At 43.1% G+C, this 15,836-nt stretch overlaps 1 protein-coding gene across 2 annotated transcripts in view; it reads right to left on the reverse strand.

The window, feature by feature from the left end:
- Positions 1-444: 444 nt before the first annotated feature.
- The window catches only part of TPRG1 (tumor protein p63 regulated 1), a 114,625-nt gene continuing 99,233 nt past the window's right edge, over positions 445-15,836 (reverse strand). For both annotated transcript variants that reach the window (XM_040428382.1, XM_040428381.1), the window contains exons 5-6: positions 6,249-6,402; positions 445-760 (exon numbers count right to left, since the gene is read on the reverse strand). In XM_040428382.1, the coding sequence (XP_040284316.1) occupies positions 566-760; positions 6,249-6,402 (349 nt within the window). In that variant the 3' untranslated portion in view covers positions 445-565. The remainder of the gene's footprint in view (positions 761-6,248; positions 6,403-15,836) is intronic.

The following is a 15,836-nucleotide window of genomic DNA, read 5'->3' on the forward strand; positions in this document are numbered from 1 at the left end:
GCATGTCCAGTGACACTATTGAGGCTGTTGGTCCTCAGGAGCAGGAGTATTGTACAGGCGCAGGCACTCAGCGTTACTGCGCCTGCGTGGGATTTCGGAGGCCAAGAGAGGAGGAAGCAAGGACGGTGCAGTGAATAAATTAAATGACGTAGTGGAGGGTGCGGCGCCGTTCGGCAAGTATGTGGGAGTACATTTATTTCTTAGGAGGCGTGCTGGGCTTGGAACAAAGGCGGGCTGGGCACTGCAGAGGGGCGTTACTGGGCACTAGAGCAGAGTAATAACGCCCCTCTGGGCACCTTGAGGCTGAATTAGCATATCAGAAAAATCGCTTTTTCATCTGAATGAAAAGTTGAATAAAAGAAAGGACACATGCTGGAATGAAGGTACTTTATTGCACATTGCTATGTTAACAGTATTATAGGCTCAAAATAGGTGACAGATTCCCTTTAAATGAAGCATCAGCGTCCGAGACTGATCTCTTCTATACATTAACAAGTAACAAGATAATGTGTACAGCAAGGAAGAATATTTGAAACACTTGACGCTTTAACAATATTGGCTTTACTTAAAATCCAACACTGCCTCTTGCAAGCGAATAGCCAAGTTTGTTGCGGTTTCCGATGAAGGACATGAATCCAACGTATGTCTCAATCAGAAGTGGTTGATTTAAGATCAAGGCTCCATTTGCTCGCCCTGGCACAGGGTTAGTCTTGTGTGATTCTTGGACAGCTTTTACCAATTGATCATTAAAGAGTGAAATCTGCAGACATAAGAAGCAAGACAATGTTTGAAAATTACATGTTCAGATCGCTATTCATACAATTCATATGATGTGTCCATCCATCCATCTAGATAGTGAAGGAGTTAACATTAAGTTTAATTCATAGTTCTTTACATGTTCCCTTTTAATTCTTCCATTGGACATGCTGATAAGGCACACACCGCCCTCTAGTGGAAATGTTAAAGTTCACATTTTTTATGTCAATCTGTTTTAAAGTCCATAAAGATAAGTAAAACTAACATGAATTTATTTAAAATAGTGGTGATCCGTGCTGTAGTATGACCCTGAAGAGACACGATTAAAAGTATGTGCTTGTTTCTATTTGCAAATGCTCCAGAGTTCATGTTTCAGGAAAAATGTCATCCTCCTACAGAGTATAGTGGGTGAACACTCCAAACAGAGTTTTCCAGCCCACATAACTAAATTCCACACGGCACCTGTCATATGAGCAGCACTGCTCTATACCAAATATGTGACTTCATTGGAAGAAATTCACTTAGAACTCACTTTCACCTACTCAGCAACTTAAGAGATTTACTGTTCTGGAGAACACCCCCTGATAATTCACTATGGGGGATACTTCACTAGAGTATCTTTGATAAGTATATGTAGAACATAAATATGTGGAGTAAAATCATCTATATGGCTAATATCTGAGGACAGCATACAATTGTGATAAAAAACTCTGATGAAAATACTTGGCCACTTACTTAACCACCTCAGCCCCCAGTGCTTAATACTTGGCCACTTACTTAACCACCTCAGCCCCCAGTGCTTAAACACCCTTAATGACCCGGCCACTTTTTACACTTCTGACCTACACTACTTTCACCGTTTATTGCTCGGTCATGCAACTTACCACCCAAATGAATTTTACCTCCTTTTCTTCTCACTAATAGAGCTTTCATTTGGTGGTATTTCATTGCTGCTGACATTTTTACTTTTTTTGTTATTAATCGAAATTTAACGATTTTTTTGCAAAAAAATGACATTTTTCACTTTCAGTTGTAAAATTTTGCAAAAAAAAACGACATCCATATATAAATTTTGCTCTAAATTTATTGTTCTACATGTCTTTGATTAAAAAAAAATGTTTGGGTAAAAAAAAAATGGTTTGGGTAAAAGTTATAGCGTTTACAAACTATGGTACAAAAATGTGAATTTCCGCTTTTTGAAGCAGCTCTGACTTTCTGAGCACCTGTCATGTTTCCTGAGGTTCTACAATGGCCAGACAGTACAAACACCCCACAAATGACCCCATTTCGGAAAATACACACCCTAAGGTATTCGCTGATGGGCATAGTGAGTTCATAGAACTTTTTATTTTTTGTCACAAGTTAGCGGAAAATGATGATTTTTTTCTTTTTTCTTACAAAGTCTCATATTCCACTAACTTGTGACAAAAAATAAAAACTTCCATGAACTCACTATGCCCATCACGAAATACCTTGGGGTCTCTTCTTTCCAAAATGGGGTCACTTGTGGGGTAGTTATACTGCCCTGGCATTCTAGGGGCCCAAATGTGTGGTAAGGAGTTTGAAATCAAATTCTGTAAAAAATGACGAGTGAAATCCGAAAGGTGCTCTTTGGAATGTGGGCCCCTTTGCCCACCTAGGCTGCAAAAAAGTGTCACACATCTGGTATCTCCGTATTCAGTAGAAGTTGGGGAATGTGTTTTGGGGTGTCTTTTTACATATACCCATGCTGGGTGAGATAAATATCTTGGTCAAATGCCAACTTTGTATAAAAAAATGGGAAAAGTTGTCTTTTGCCAAGATATTTCTCTCACCCAGCATGGGTATATGTAAAAAGACACCCCAAAACACATTCCCCACCTTCTCCTGAGTACGGAGATACCAGATGTGTGACACTTTTTTGCAGCCTAGATGGGCAAAGGGGCCCATATTCCAAAGAGCACCTTTCGAATTTCACTCGTCATTTTTTACAGAATTTGATTTCAAACTCCTTACCACACATTTGGGCCCCTAGAATGCCAGGGCAGTATAACTACCCCACAAGTGACCCCATTTTGGAAAGAAGAGACCCCAGGGTATTCGCTGATGGGCATAGTGAGTTCATGGAAGTTTTTATTTTTTGTCACAAGTTAGTGGAATATGAGACTTTGTATGAAAAAAAAAAAAAAAAAAAAAAAATCATCATTTTCCACTAACTTGTGACAAAAAATAAAACATTCTAGGAACTCGCCATGCCCCTCACGGAATACCTTGGGGTGTCTTCTTTCCAAAATGGGGTCACTTGTGGGAAAGTTATACTGCCCTGGCATTTTCCAGGGGCCCTAATGTGTGGTAAGTAGGTAAATGACCAGTGAAATCCGAAAGGTGCTCTTTGGAATGTGGGCCCCTTTGCCCACCTAGGCTGCAAAAAAGTGTCACACATCTGGTATCGCCGTATTCAGGAGACGTTGGGGAATGTGTTTTGGGGTGTCTTTTTACATATACCCATGCTGGGTGAGATAAATATCTTGGTCAAATGCCAACTTTGTATAAAAAAATGGAAAAAGTTGTCTTTTGCCAAGATATTTCTCTCACCCAGCATGGGTATATGTAAAATGACACCCCAAAACACATTCCCCACCTTCTCCTGAGTACGGAGATACCAGATGTGTGACACTTTTTTGCAGCCTAGGTGGGCAAAGGGGCCCATATTCCAAAGAGCACCTTTCGGATTTCACTCGTCATTTTTTACAGAATTTGATTTCAAACTCCTTACCACACATTTGGGCCCCTAGAATGCCAGGGCAGTATAACTACCCCACAAGTGACCCCATTTTGGAAAGAAGAGACCCCAGGGTATTCGCTGCTGGGCATAGTGAGTTCATGGAAGTTTTTATTTTTTGTCACAAGTTAGTGGAATATGAGACTTTGTATGAAAAAAAAAAAAAAAAAATAAAATCATCATTTTCCACTAACTTGTGACAAAAAATAAAAAATTCTAGGAACTCGCCATGCCCCTCACGGAATACCTTGGGGTGTCTTCTTTCCAAAATGGGGTCACTTGTGGGGTAGTTATACTGCCCTGGCATTTTCCAGGGGCCCTAATGTGTGGTAAGTAGGTAAATGACCAGTGAAATCCTAAAGGTGCTCTTTGGAATGTGGGCCCCTTTGCCCACCTAGGCTGCAAAAAAGTGTCACACATCTGGTATCGCCGTATTCAGGAGACGTTGGGGAATGTGTTTTGGGGTGTCTTTTTACATATACCCATGCTGGGTGAGAGAAATATCTTGGCAAAAGACAACTTTTTCCATTTTTTTATACAAAGTTGGCATTTGACCAAGATATTTATCTCACCCAGCATGGGTATATGTAAAATGACACCCCAAAACACATTGCCCAACTTCTCCTGAGTACGGCGATACCAGATGTGTGACACTTTTTTGCAGCCTAGATGCGCAAAGGGGCCCAAATTCCTTTTAGGAGGGCATTTTTAGACATTTGGATACCAGACTTCTTCTCACGCTTTGGGGCCCCTAGAATGCCAGGGCAGTATAAATACCCCACATGTGACCCCATTTTGGAAAGAAGACACCCCAAGGTATTCAATGAGGGGCATGGCGAGTTCATAGAAATTTTTTTTTTTTGGCACAAGTTAGCGGAAATTGATATTTTTTATTTTTTTCTCACAAAGTCTCCCGTTCCGCTAACTTGGGACAAAAATTTCAATCTTTCATGGACTCAATATGCCCCTCACGGAATACCTGGGGGTGTCTTCTTTCCGAAATGGGGTCACATGTGGGGTATTTATACTGCCCTGGCATTCTAGGGGCCCTAAAGCGTGAGAAGAAGTCTGGAATATAAATGTCTAAAAAATTTTACGCATTTGGATTCCGTGAGGGGTATGGTGAGTTCATGTGAGATTTTATTTTTTGTCACAAGTTAGTGGAATATGTGACTTTGTAAGAAAAAAAAAAAAAATTCCGCTAACTTGGGCCAAAAAAAAGACTGAATGCAGCCTTACAGAGGGGGGGGGGGGGGGGGGGATCAATGACAGGGGGGGTGATCAATGACAGGGGGGGTGATCAATGACAGGGGGGTGATCAGGGAGTCTATATGGGGTGATCACCCAACTGTCATTGATCACCCCCCTGTAAGGCTGCATTCAGACGTCCGTATGATTTTTACGGATCCGATCAGTCTATCAGTGGATCCGTAAAAATCATGCGGACATCTGAATGGAGCTTTACAGGGGGGTGATCAATGACAGAGGGGTAATCAATGACAGGGGGGTGATCAGGGAGTCTATATGGGGTGATCACCACAGTCATTGATCACTCCCCTGTAAGGCTGCATTCAGACGTCCGTATGATTTTTACGGATCCGATCAGTCTATCAGTGGATCCGGAAAAATCATGCGGACATCTGAATGGAGCTTTACAGGGGGGTGATCAATGACAGGGGGGTAATCAGGGAGTCTATATGGGGTGATCACCTCCGTCATTTATCACTCCCCTGTAAGGCTGCATTCAGACGTCCGTATGATTTTTACGGATCCGATCAGTCTATCAGTGGATCCGTAAAAATCATGCGGACATCTGAATGGAGCTTTACAGGGGGGTGATCAATGACAGGGGGGTAATCAATGACAGGGGGGTGATCAGGGAGGCTATATGGGGTGATCAGGGGTGATCAAGGGCTAATAAGGGGTTAATAAGTGACGGGGGGGGGGGGGGGGTGTAGTGTAGTGGTGCTTGGTGCAACATATTACTGAGCTGCCTGTGTCCTCTGGTGGTCGATCCAAACAAAGGGGACCACCAGAGGACCAGGTAGCAGGTATATTAGACGCTGTTATCAAAACAGTGTCTAATATACCTGTTAGGGGTTAAAAAAATCACATCTCCAGCCTGCCAGCGAACGATCGCCGCTGGCAGGCTGGAGATCCACTCGCTTACCTTCCGATCCTGTGAACGCGCGCGCCTGTGTGCGCGCGTTCACAGGAAATCTCGCGTCTCGCGAGAGGACGCACCGGCGCGTCCACCCAGAACAACAGGACCGCCGCAAAGACGCAATCCTGCGTACGGCGGTCCTGAGGAGGTTAAATCGACACCATTTTTTTTGTAAAATCCCAATATTCATAAACCCTTGGCTGCCCCGTCCACACGCAGATGATTGACAACTTTCATAATACTGTGTAGAGGAAGAATGCTGACAGTGGAAGGGGGGGAGCTAGGACCTCAAATATCGGGACTCTTAGCTTGTGCAGAGTGAACTCCTGCGTCCAACAGGGATTTTAAGAAAACAACTGGGTCAATTCAAATAATTGAACCAAGAGTTTTCATCAGTGTATGCGGTCCTCAGTGCAGGAGAAAACTGGTGACAAATTCACTTTAAAATGTACTGTAACTTCAGACTATTCAACAGGGTGTATTATTTAGTACCGTGTCATTTACAGTATGGAGTACATTAGGTCATATATAAAGCTAAGATTATATTTTTTACGCTCAACCATTTACCTGGCTGAATGCAGAGAATTTTTCAGAAGTCGGACTTAGAGGGTGATCGATGAAGGTAGTGTATGGCAGATCACCAGACAAAGGGTTCCAGCGAGACAAAAAGGAGGCCTCACGCAATTTATCCCAGTGGATACGCAGACCTTCTCCATCTCTCCTGAAAAGATGAAATAACAGGTCTTTAAATACTTATGAAATGTGTCATTATAAAACAATTCTAACATGATCCACAATGAGGGACATTTATCAATAATGCCGTAATTTGCGCCAAAAAAATACTAAATTACAAATCGCAAGTAGTGATTTATTTCATCTCATATATCAAAAGTCCCACACCACTTTTAAAATATAAACCTGATTAGCCGCCTATTTCTATTTGCGACATCTGAACACCAATGCCACTAAAATGCAACTTTTTTAAACCAAAATGCTCCATTTCAGCCAACCCCTGCCAGACCGCACTTGAGACTTTTGAAACACATTTGTGACTTTTAAAGCATATTAGCAACATTTTCACTAGTAAATTGCGACTTTTGTCTCAAACTCAGGACTTTTTTGTTATTGTTTTGTTTTTATTAAATGTCAATTTGCTCACAGAATCCTGTCGTTTAGCTCATTTATATTAGATGCCTCCTGTTTTAATATTTACCTATCACTTGTTCCCACAATGAGTTGGTTTTCTTTTCTATTTATTCCATAAATGCGAATTTTTACAGAAAACACCACCACATAGGCTGGCTTAATTGTCCGCAACTATTTGACCCATTTCTGCAGTTAAGAGGATGATAAATGAGGCGAAATATGCGCCAATTTGATAGCCCCACCCACTTTGACATTTATAATTCACTTCTGGCATGATGCATTCTTTATGGTGAAAATTCTGGAGAAAACAGTTGATATATTTGGAGCAAATCAAAACGCCATTCTTTTTGGCGCAAAAAGATTGGCAGGCATTTATATCACAATGATCATTCTAAAGTCAATAGAAATCGACTGCTGTGCCACTTAAAGGGAACATGTCACCATGAAAATACAACGTAATATGGCAGCAGCATATTGCAAAGCAGAAGGGGCTGAGTAGATTAATATACAGTTGTGTGAGAAAAGATTCAGTATACGGTAACTTGTATTATACGGATTTACAGGAGGCAGTCCTATTGTAACACCTGGCGAAGCTGCACTCCCCCTGCATGCAGGACTTGCAGCTAGAGTACCCAGGTGGGAGGTGGAACCAAAGTTCAGGAGATAGTTGAAGAAGTTTTAGGAGTGCGCACCACAGGTCCTGGTCTGCAGTAGAGAGATAATCTGTAAGGTGTCCTGGACTGAGAAACAGGGGTTATCTACAGACCTAAAAAATTGGAACAAGCTGAATTCTGAGAGGAAGAACTGTGCAACAGGCTGCAGGTTAAAGACATAAGCTGTATGTCAGCCCTAGAACCGGGGAAGTAGATTGCGATAGAAGAACAGCCTGATCTCAGTACAAGCACCGGATTACAGTGGAGTGTAAAGCCTCATTCACATGTCAGTGTTTCTAGGTCGTGTGCTGTACGTGTTCTCCATGGACAGCACACGTTCCCATTCATTTTAATGTGAGTATTCAGACATAAGTGTTTTAGCACGGTCCCTGCTTTCAAGCATGAATGCATGTTCTATTTTGTCCGTGTTCACGGATCCATCACGTCCATTATAGTCTTCCGGTCCGTGAAAACCATGGATGCAACACAGATCATTAAGAAGAGATGCTTTGAAAATTATTTTTCAGCTGTTCAGTGACAGTGAAACACGGGTGCAACACAGACAGACAACAAAAAACGGACACATGGACCCAACACAGATCTTTCACGGACAGCTGACCACCTTCATCACTGACCACCTTCTCACGGATTTGAGCACAGATGTGTGAATGAGTCATCAAGTATAAAGGGGCACCTGGTATAAGAACTGTTGAACTGTATCCTAAAGAGAATATTTACTGCTGTTCATTGCTATGGTTGCCCATGCCCACAGAGTAGTGTTTCCAGAGACTGTTCACAATCAGAAGTTTAAAACTGTTATCTTCAGTAAAGAACTGTCAAATTACACCACCAGCCTCAGTGGTCACCATTAACTGCAATGCTAAACTATGGCCTCTTTCACATGGGCGAGATTTCGAAGCGCGGGCTGTGCACATGAGCGGTGATTTTCACGCATCACTTGTGCATTGCGTGAAAATCGCAGCATGCTCTATATTGTGCGTTTTTCACTCAACGCAGGCCCCATAGAAGTGAATGGGGCTGCGTCCAGGGGCTTTGTTAAGTCAAAACATTGTTTTGTCCAGTCCCGCGAATGATATGTTATGCTGGTAGCATTTTTGGCTATTCCAGTGCCCTTTAAGGCCTCTTTCACACTACAGGTTTTTTTTTCCGTTTTGCGGGCCGTTTTTTGCGTCCCGTATACGGAACCATTCATTTCAATGGTTCCGCAAAAAAAAACGGAATGTACTCCGTATGCATTCAGTTTCTGTATTTCCGTTCCATTGAAAGATAGAACATGTCCTATTATTGCTTGCAAATCACGTTCCGTGGCTCCATTCAAGTCAATGGGTCCGCAAAAAAAAAAACGGAACACATACGGAAATGAATCCGTATGTCTTCCGTATCCGTTCCGTTTTTGTGGAACCATCTATTGAAAATGTTATGCCCAGCCCAATTTTTTCTATGTAATTACTGTATATGCCATACGGAACGACGGAACAGAAACGGAAACGCAACGGAAACAAAAAAACGGAACAGATCCGTGAAAAACGGACTGTAAAACACTGAAATAGCCATAGGGTAGTGTGAAAGAGGCCTAATATTGATTGGACCTGGGCAACCGCACAGATTATCCCCCACCCCCCTTGTACTTGTTACGCTGATCCCGCTACTTGCGGGCTGCGCGGGCATGAGTTCAGTCACTTCGGTGCGCAATCTTGTCCTGCGGCGCGGGAAACAGAGACCCGCCACGGGAAATCACGGTTCTCGCGGGATCATGCGCCGCATGACGGGATTGCGCACCGAACTCATGCCCACGCAACCCGCAAGTAGCAGATCAGCGGAACAAGTACAAGGTGTGCACACATCTTCCATGACACCAGCCTGTAAGTGTAAATGTAGTTCTTCACCTCCACTAACAAGCAGCAGACAGTTATCAGCAAGGAACTGTTCCTTCCTGATAATTGTATGCAGAGTTGGCGAGGGACACAAAATGCACCTTTACATTTTTATTTTTACAAATTTTATTTCAGCATTAAAGGATTATCCCAATTTCCAGCTAAAGAAAGTAGTCCCCTATCCACTATTGCATTGGTGAGGGTCCTATGGGTTCCCCATCCGCCTCTTTACTCAGATCACTCACGATAATGGAAGCTCTGTATCCTGTGAAGCCCACCTGAAATGAACGGAGTGGCTGGTCAGAAATTGAATTGTGCACAATTACTCTATTCTTTTCTATAGGAGTGCCAGAGATAGCCAATTGCTGTACATAGCTATCTCCGGAACCTCCATAGAAATAAAATCTGTTATTTAAGTACGTTAGCTTGTATGTTAATGCTTATTCTGCAAATTTTAACACAGTGGGCTTGTGCCCCGGATGTTTTCAGACCCTAGCAACGCCCCTGCAAGCATCCGCAAGCAAGTGCGGATACGGTGCGATTTTCACGCATGGCTGCTAGGAGATGATCAGGATGGGGACCCGATCATTATTATTATCTTATAACATGGTTATAAGGGAAAATAATAGCATTCTTAATACAGAATGCTAAGTAAATTAGGGATGGAGGGGTTAAAAAAAAATAAAAATAAAAAATTATTAAACTCACCTTATCCACTTGTTCATGCAGCCCGACTTCTCTTCTTTCTTCTTTTTTGATGCCCAGGAAGAAAAGAACCTTTGGTGACGTCACTGCGCTCATCACATGATCCATCACCATGGTGATGGATCATGTGATGGACCATGTGATGTGCGCAGTGACTTCATCAAAAGGTCCTTTACCCAGGTCCTGAAGAAAGAAGAGGAGATCCGCTACGCGACCAAGTGGATGGGGTGAGTTAAATTTGTTTATTATTTTTAACCCCTCAATGGACATTTTACTAAGCATTCTGTATTAAGAATGCTATTAATTTTCCCTTATAACCATGTTATAAGGGAAAATAATAAAATCTACAGAACACCTAACCCAAACTTCTGTGAAGAAGTCTGGGTTCGGGTCTGGGTACCAAACATGCCGATTTTTCTCACGAGCGTGCAAAATGCATTAAAACGCTTTGCAGATGCACCCGCATCCTATCCGGCCCTCACACGCGACGCCCGTGTAAAAGAGGCCTATCAGTGATTGACAGCTACAGAGGCACGCAAAAATTTGGGCAACCCAGGTCGAAATGACTGTCACTGAACAGTTAAGCAAGTTGAAGATGAAATGATCCCCATAAAACGATTACAAGCTGTGATACATTCCCAAGGGGGTGTTACTAAATACTAACCATGCGGGGTGACCAAACTTTTGCTTCTGGCCCTTTTCCTTTTTTTATTTTGAAAATGTAAAAGATGAAAATAAAAAATTGTTTTTGCTGAAAATACAAAAGGTGCTTTATTGAGATAATTTCATCTTCAACTTGCTTAACTGTTCACAGTAACAGTCATTTTGACCAGGGATGCCCAAACGTTTGCATCCCACTGTAACTCTAACTCTGTATGCACAGCCATAGAGGGAAGGCTGTCAGTCACTGAATATGACAGTCCCCTTAAGTTCAAAGAATAGAATGAACCAAGAAATAAATGAATAAATTACAAGTTATTCTGCTGCCTGCAGCTCAAAAACCATGTTTAACCCGAGTCATTTCAGGTGATTTTTCAGAATAAACTGTGATGTGTGTACATGGAACATATCACTATTTCTGGCCACTATGACTGCATCCAGGCTGCTCTGAGACCATATAGTAACTTTTCATTTCTATAATGATTAACATAAAATGGACCCCCCTTCACGCATTATGATGTACCTGTACGTTATAATGTGTGAGGGGATGTATGGAGCGGGCCCGCTCCATATGCGGCGGATGCCGGCTGTATCATACAGCTGGCACACGCTCACACTGACAGGGAGCGGCAATCGACCCACCCCGTCATTTAACCCCTCTGGTGTCGCGATCAACGCTGATGGCAGCACCTGTGGATGAAGGCAGAGGGAAGCAGTGAAATTGCGGGGCTCCAATCGGTTATTATGGCAGCCTGGACGCTGTTGAAGTGATCCTGGCCTGCCACGGCATCTCCATACTGAGCAATGCACGAGGCATAGCTCTGAATGGAGAGAGTAAAACTCCTATTTACCCTAATAGATCTCTATTAGGGTGAATAGGAGAGGGGATCAAAAGATATCTGTACTAGCACTCTATGGGGGATAATAGAAAAATAAAATAAAAAAAAATATTAAAAAAGGAAAAATGTAAAAAACAAAACAAAAAACAACAACACCAATATATTAAAAGTTTAAAACAAACCCCCTTTCCAAATTTTTCAGATAAAAATATGTGACTTCCGGTTCCGGTGCCATCATAATCGGCAGCACGCGCTGAGAGCTCCGCTACCCGAAGCAGAAAAGCTACTAAATCCCCGACATACTGACTGTTAATTCAGCGTTGACAGTCAGGAAAACCTCACTTCACTTCCAGAGTCTGGTCTATGGACAGATTCGTCGTATTAATGGGGAGCAGAGCAAAGAAAAACCCCGGGAAAACGCACAAGGAGCCAGCAGACTCCAATATGGCGACCCAGCCAGGAGGGAGGGGGAGGGGGAGGGGGAGGGGGAGAGGGAGAGGGAGAGGGGGAGAGGGAGAGAGAGAGAGAGAGAGAGAGAGAGAGAGAGACACAATTTGGGCATAGATTATAAAACATCTAGCGGTAGAGGTTGCAGCGCGTATCTTACCTGACCTCCAGGAAGCCCTGTCATCTACAGTTGCGCAATCGTTCGCGCTCTGCAAACAGAGGTGACCCACCACACCACTAGGCTGGAAGAGCTAGAAGCCAGAATGCAGGTCCTGGAATCCCACACTGAAGAGGTACAGTCGCAGCTATCTAACGCCCTAGCTGAAAACAACAGGCTATGAGACAAGTTGGATGACCTCGAAAATCGCTCAAGGCGTAGCAACATCCGAATAGTGGGCCTTCCGGTAAATATCCCTGCCAAAGATCTGGCTAGAATTTGCGAGCATGAAATTCCAGATGCTCTGGGAACCAATGCTCGATGCAAAACAGAACGAGCCCACAGAGTGGGCCAAAACCCACGACTGAACAGGAGTGGAGCTGCAGATAAAAGCCCGCGAAATAACAGGCCAAGACAGATCATTGTAAAGTATCTGGACTTTTCGGACAAAGCCGCCATACCACGAGCGTATAAGCAGGGGGGAAGCCAGCTGTTGATACGCAACCATCAAATCCTACTCTTCGGGGACTTCTCCGCAGAAGTTACCAGACGGAGGAGAGCGTTTGCCCCCATCTGTACTACACTCTTCAAGGAGCAAGTCCGATTCTCATTGATGTTCCCGGCCATCTTAAGGATTTTCCACCCATATGGGACGACGACATCGTTCACAAATCCAGCGGAAGCAGAGCGGGCCCTGCAGAATCCGAAGCAAGCAACTCCCAGTGCTGACATTCCTGGAGGCCTCTTCATCACCCGGACATTCTGATGCTCAAAAGGCGGACTGAATATAGAAAGGGCAATATCGCAAGACAGATAAGTAGTATTGAACGAAGAGCTCATATTACTGCACTGTTTGTTTACCGTTAAGTTTGATGAGACTCTCTTCTTATCAGAGACTCAGATGCACACCCATATTTGGCGAACATCGTATACAGTACCCGAGTCTCACAAAAAGAGCAAATTTGATGATAAACCAAAGGTTACTATGATAGAGCTACGTCCCAGTGACTCCTAACAATCCCACTAGCTGGGGAAAATTGCACTGGGATACTTGTGTCGGTTATGTAGGACTCAGGGCTATCGCAGAAATAATGTCTTTATATGTTGTTTTTCAAACTTATAGTATGCTAAATGATTGAAGGGTATACACTGGTATATAAGCCGATTGATGGCAAAAAGTGAAGCCCTAAAAGAAAAATTATCCAGTTCTACTTTGGGGGGGCAGCAATGGGAGGAAGTTTTCCCCCAACTGCTCCTTAACAAAGCTACAGTTCAAGGTTCAAGTTCAGTTATTAGTTATGGGTGGGGGGGGGGGGGGGTTCACATGCTATCCTCATTAGCACCATAAGGCAGTTGAAGTCAAATAGAACAGGAACAAATGGCTGACTCTTTAAAAATTATCTCCTGGGAACATGAAAGGGCTGAGATCACCATACAAACGTACGATGGTACTAAAGCATCTAAAGAGGTTGAGGGCTGATGTAGCCTTATTACAAGAAACGTATCTAACGCAAGATGATTTTATAAGTATGAAACGTCTGTGGGTGGGTGAGGTTAATGGATCGCCGGCCGTAGGGAAGAAAGCAGGTGTCATCACTTTGATTAAGAAGGGATGCCCTTACTCAGTAGTGGCCCATACTGCAGACGATGTTGGGCGTATATCACATTTGCACCTAACGTCGCCTAGAGGAGACGTCAGTCTTTATAATGTATATGGGCCGAATGAACCTGACACACGATTCTACACATCACTAGGCCAACGCATCATATGTGATCTAATAGAATTAAGAATCCAAGGAGGCGACTTAAATGAGGTAGTCAACCAGGAGGAAGATAGGAAAAAAGAAGGACCGAGGCGCAATAAAACAAGCCCCAAGGAAACTAGACTTTCACAATTTATGAAAGACACAGATCTCATAGATGCTTGGAGGACAGATAATCCTGAAGGCAGGGAGTTCACATACTTCTCTCATACACACCACTCTTGGTCGCGGATTGATTATATCTTGATCAATAGAAGTAATATGGGTCGTTTATGTAATCCCATGATTGAGGGCATGGTAATCTCCGATCATGCCCCTATCTCAATCTTATTACTCCAAAAGGGGTCAGACAAAACTCCAAAACTATTAAGACAAAACTCCAAAGGGGTCAGACTTCCTCTGGCGCTTCTCTTCAAATATGATGAAGGATGAGAACTTCAGAGACCTACTGCGGGGTTGGTGGCTGGAATATAAACAAGATAATGAAAACTCAGCAGGCCCCCCAACTCTTATGGGATGCGGGGAAAACTGTACTTAGAGGTAGAATTATGGCTCACATGTACACCATGAAACAGGGGACTAAAAAGAAACTTGCCCAGATGAGTGATACGCTAAGGGCGACTTACACCGCTTTCTGTACAGCTCCATCGCCCCTCCTACAGAAACAATGGCAGATTGCCAAGTTAACATACGAAAACTGCCTCTTGACTTGGGAAAAGATATTGCATTCTAAATGGGAAGCTCAATTATATCGACATGGAAATAAAGCAGGAAAATTATTGGCTAGATTGGCTTGTGGGCAGCGACCAGCAAATAAAATAACAGCTCTTAAAGATAGCTTGAAACGTTTAAAAACCCACCCAAAAGATATCAACAAGATCTTAATGGACTCCTACACTAAACTATACGAAAGCCCGGGATGTTCCTCTTCAGGGAGACAAATATGGATGGGTAATAACGCAATGCCAAAGTTGGGAGAAATAGACAGGGAACGGTTAAATGCGCCAATCACACCAGAGGAAGTAGCTAGTGTCAACAAATATATGCCTTTGGGAAAAGCCCCTGGCCCGGATGGGTTCACAGGAGAATTCTTCAAAACATTATCAAAAGATATAGCCCCAACGCTTTCCCAAATTTACAATGGCTACTTACAGGGTCAAGGTATACCACAACAAACCAACATTAAAGTGCTACCAAAACTAAACAAAGATCCCTCCTCTGCATCCTCAGATCGCCCAATATCTCCAATTAACATAGATCTTAAAATGGTCTCAAATATCCTAGCCGATAGACTAGCATAACAAGCATTCTACCAAAATTGATCTCGCCAGCGCAGGTAGGGTTCATACAAGGAACAGCTGCATTTACAAATATTCGGAAAGTACTAGCGGTCCTAGACGAGGTTAAGATACGCCCGGCGATTCATCCATCCCCAGCCATAATATCCATGGACGCTGAAAAAGCATTTGATAATGTTGACTGGGGATGGATGGACTATGTTTTAGACAATGTGGGACTAACAGGTTATTTCAGGGTATTCCTTAAGGCATTATATACATGCCCAAAGGCTAGAATAAGTACACCGGGTTATATCTCTGCTCCGTTTGCACTACAAAAAGGGACAAGACAGGGGTGTCCTCTATCCCCGCTCTTATTTAATCTGGCTAATGAACCGCTATCTCGTAGATTGGCTTCACACGAAGCAATCAAAAGGTATAAAAGGTAGGCAACTCACAGATAAAACATGCCCTCTTTGCGGACGATTATTATTTTTGGAAAATCCTCAAAGTGACTTAAAAACAACCTTCGATCTCCTTGAGGAGTTTGGCAAGGTGTCGGGTTTCAGGATCAAGCAATCTAAATCTGAGATTTTGTTCCTCAACGGTAACA

Source organism: Bufo bufo, chromosome 4 (assembly GCF_905171765.1).
Source record: "Bufo bufo chromosome 4, aBufBuf1.1, whole genome shotgun sequence".
NCBI classification, from domain to species: domain Eukaryota; kingdom Metazoa; phylum Chordata; class Amphibia; order Anura; family Bufonidae; genus Bufo; species Bufo bufo.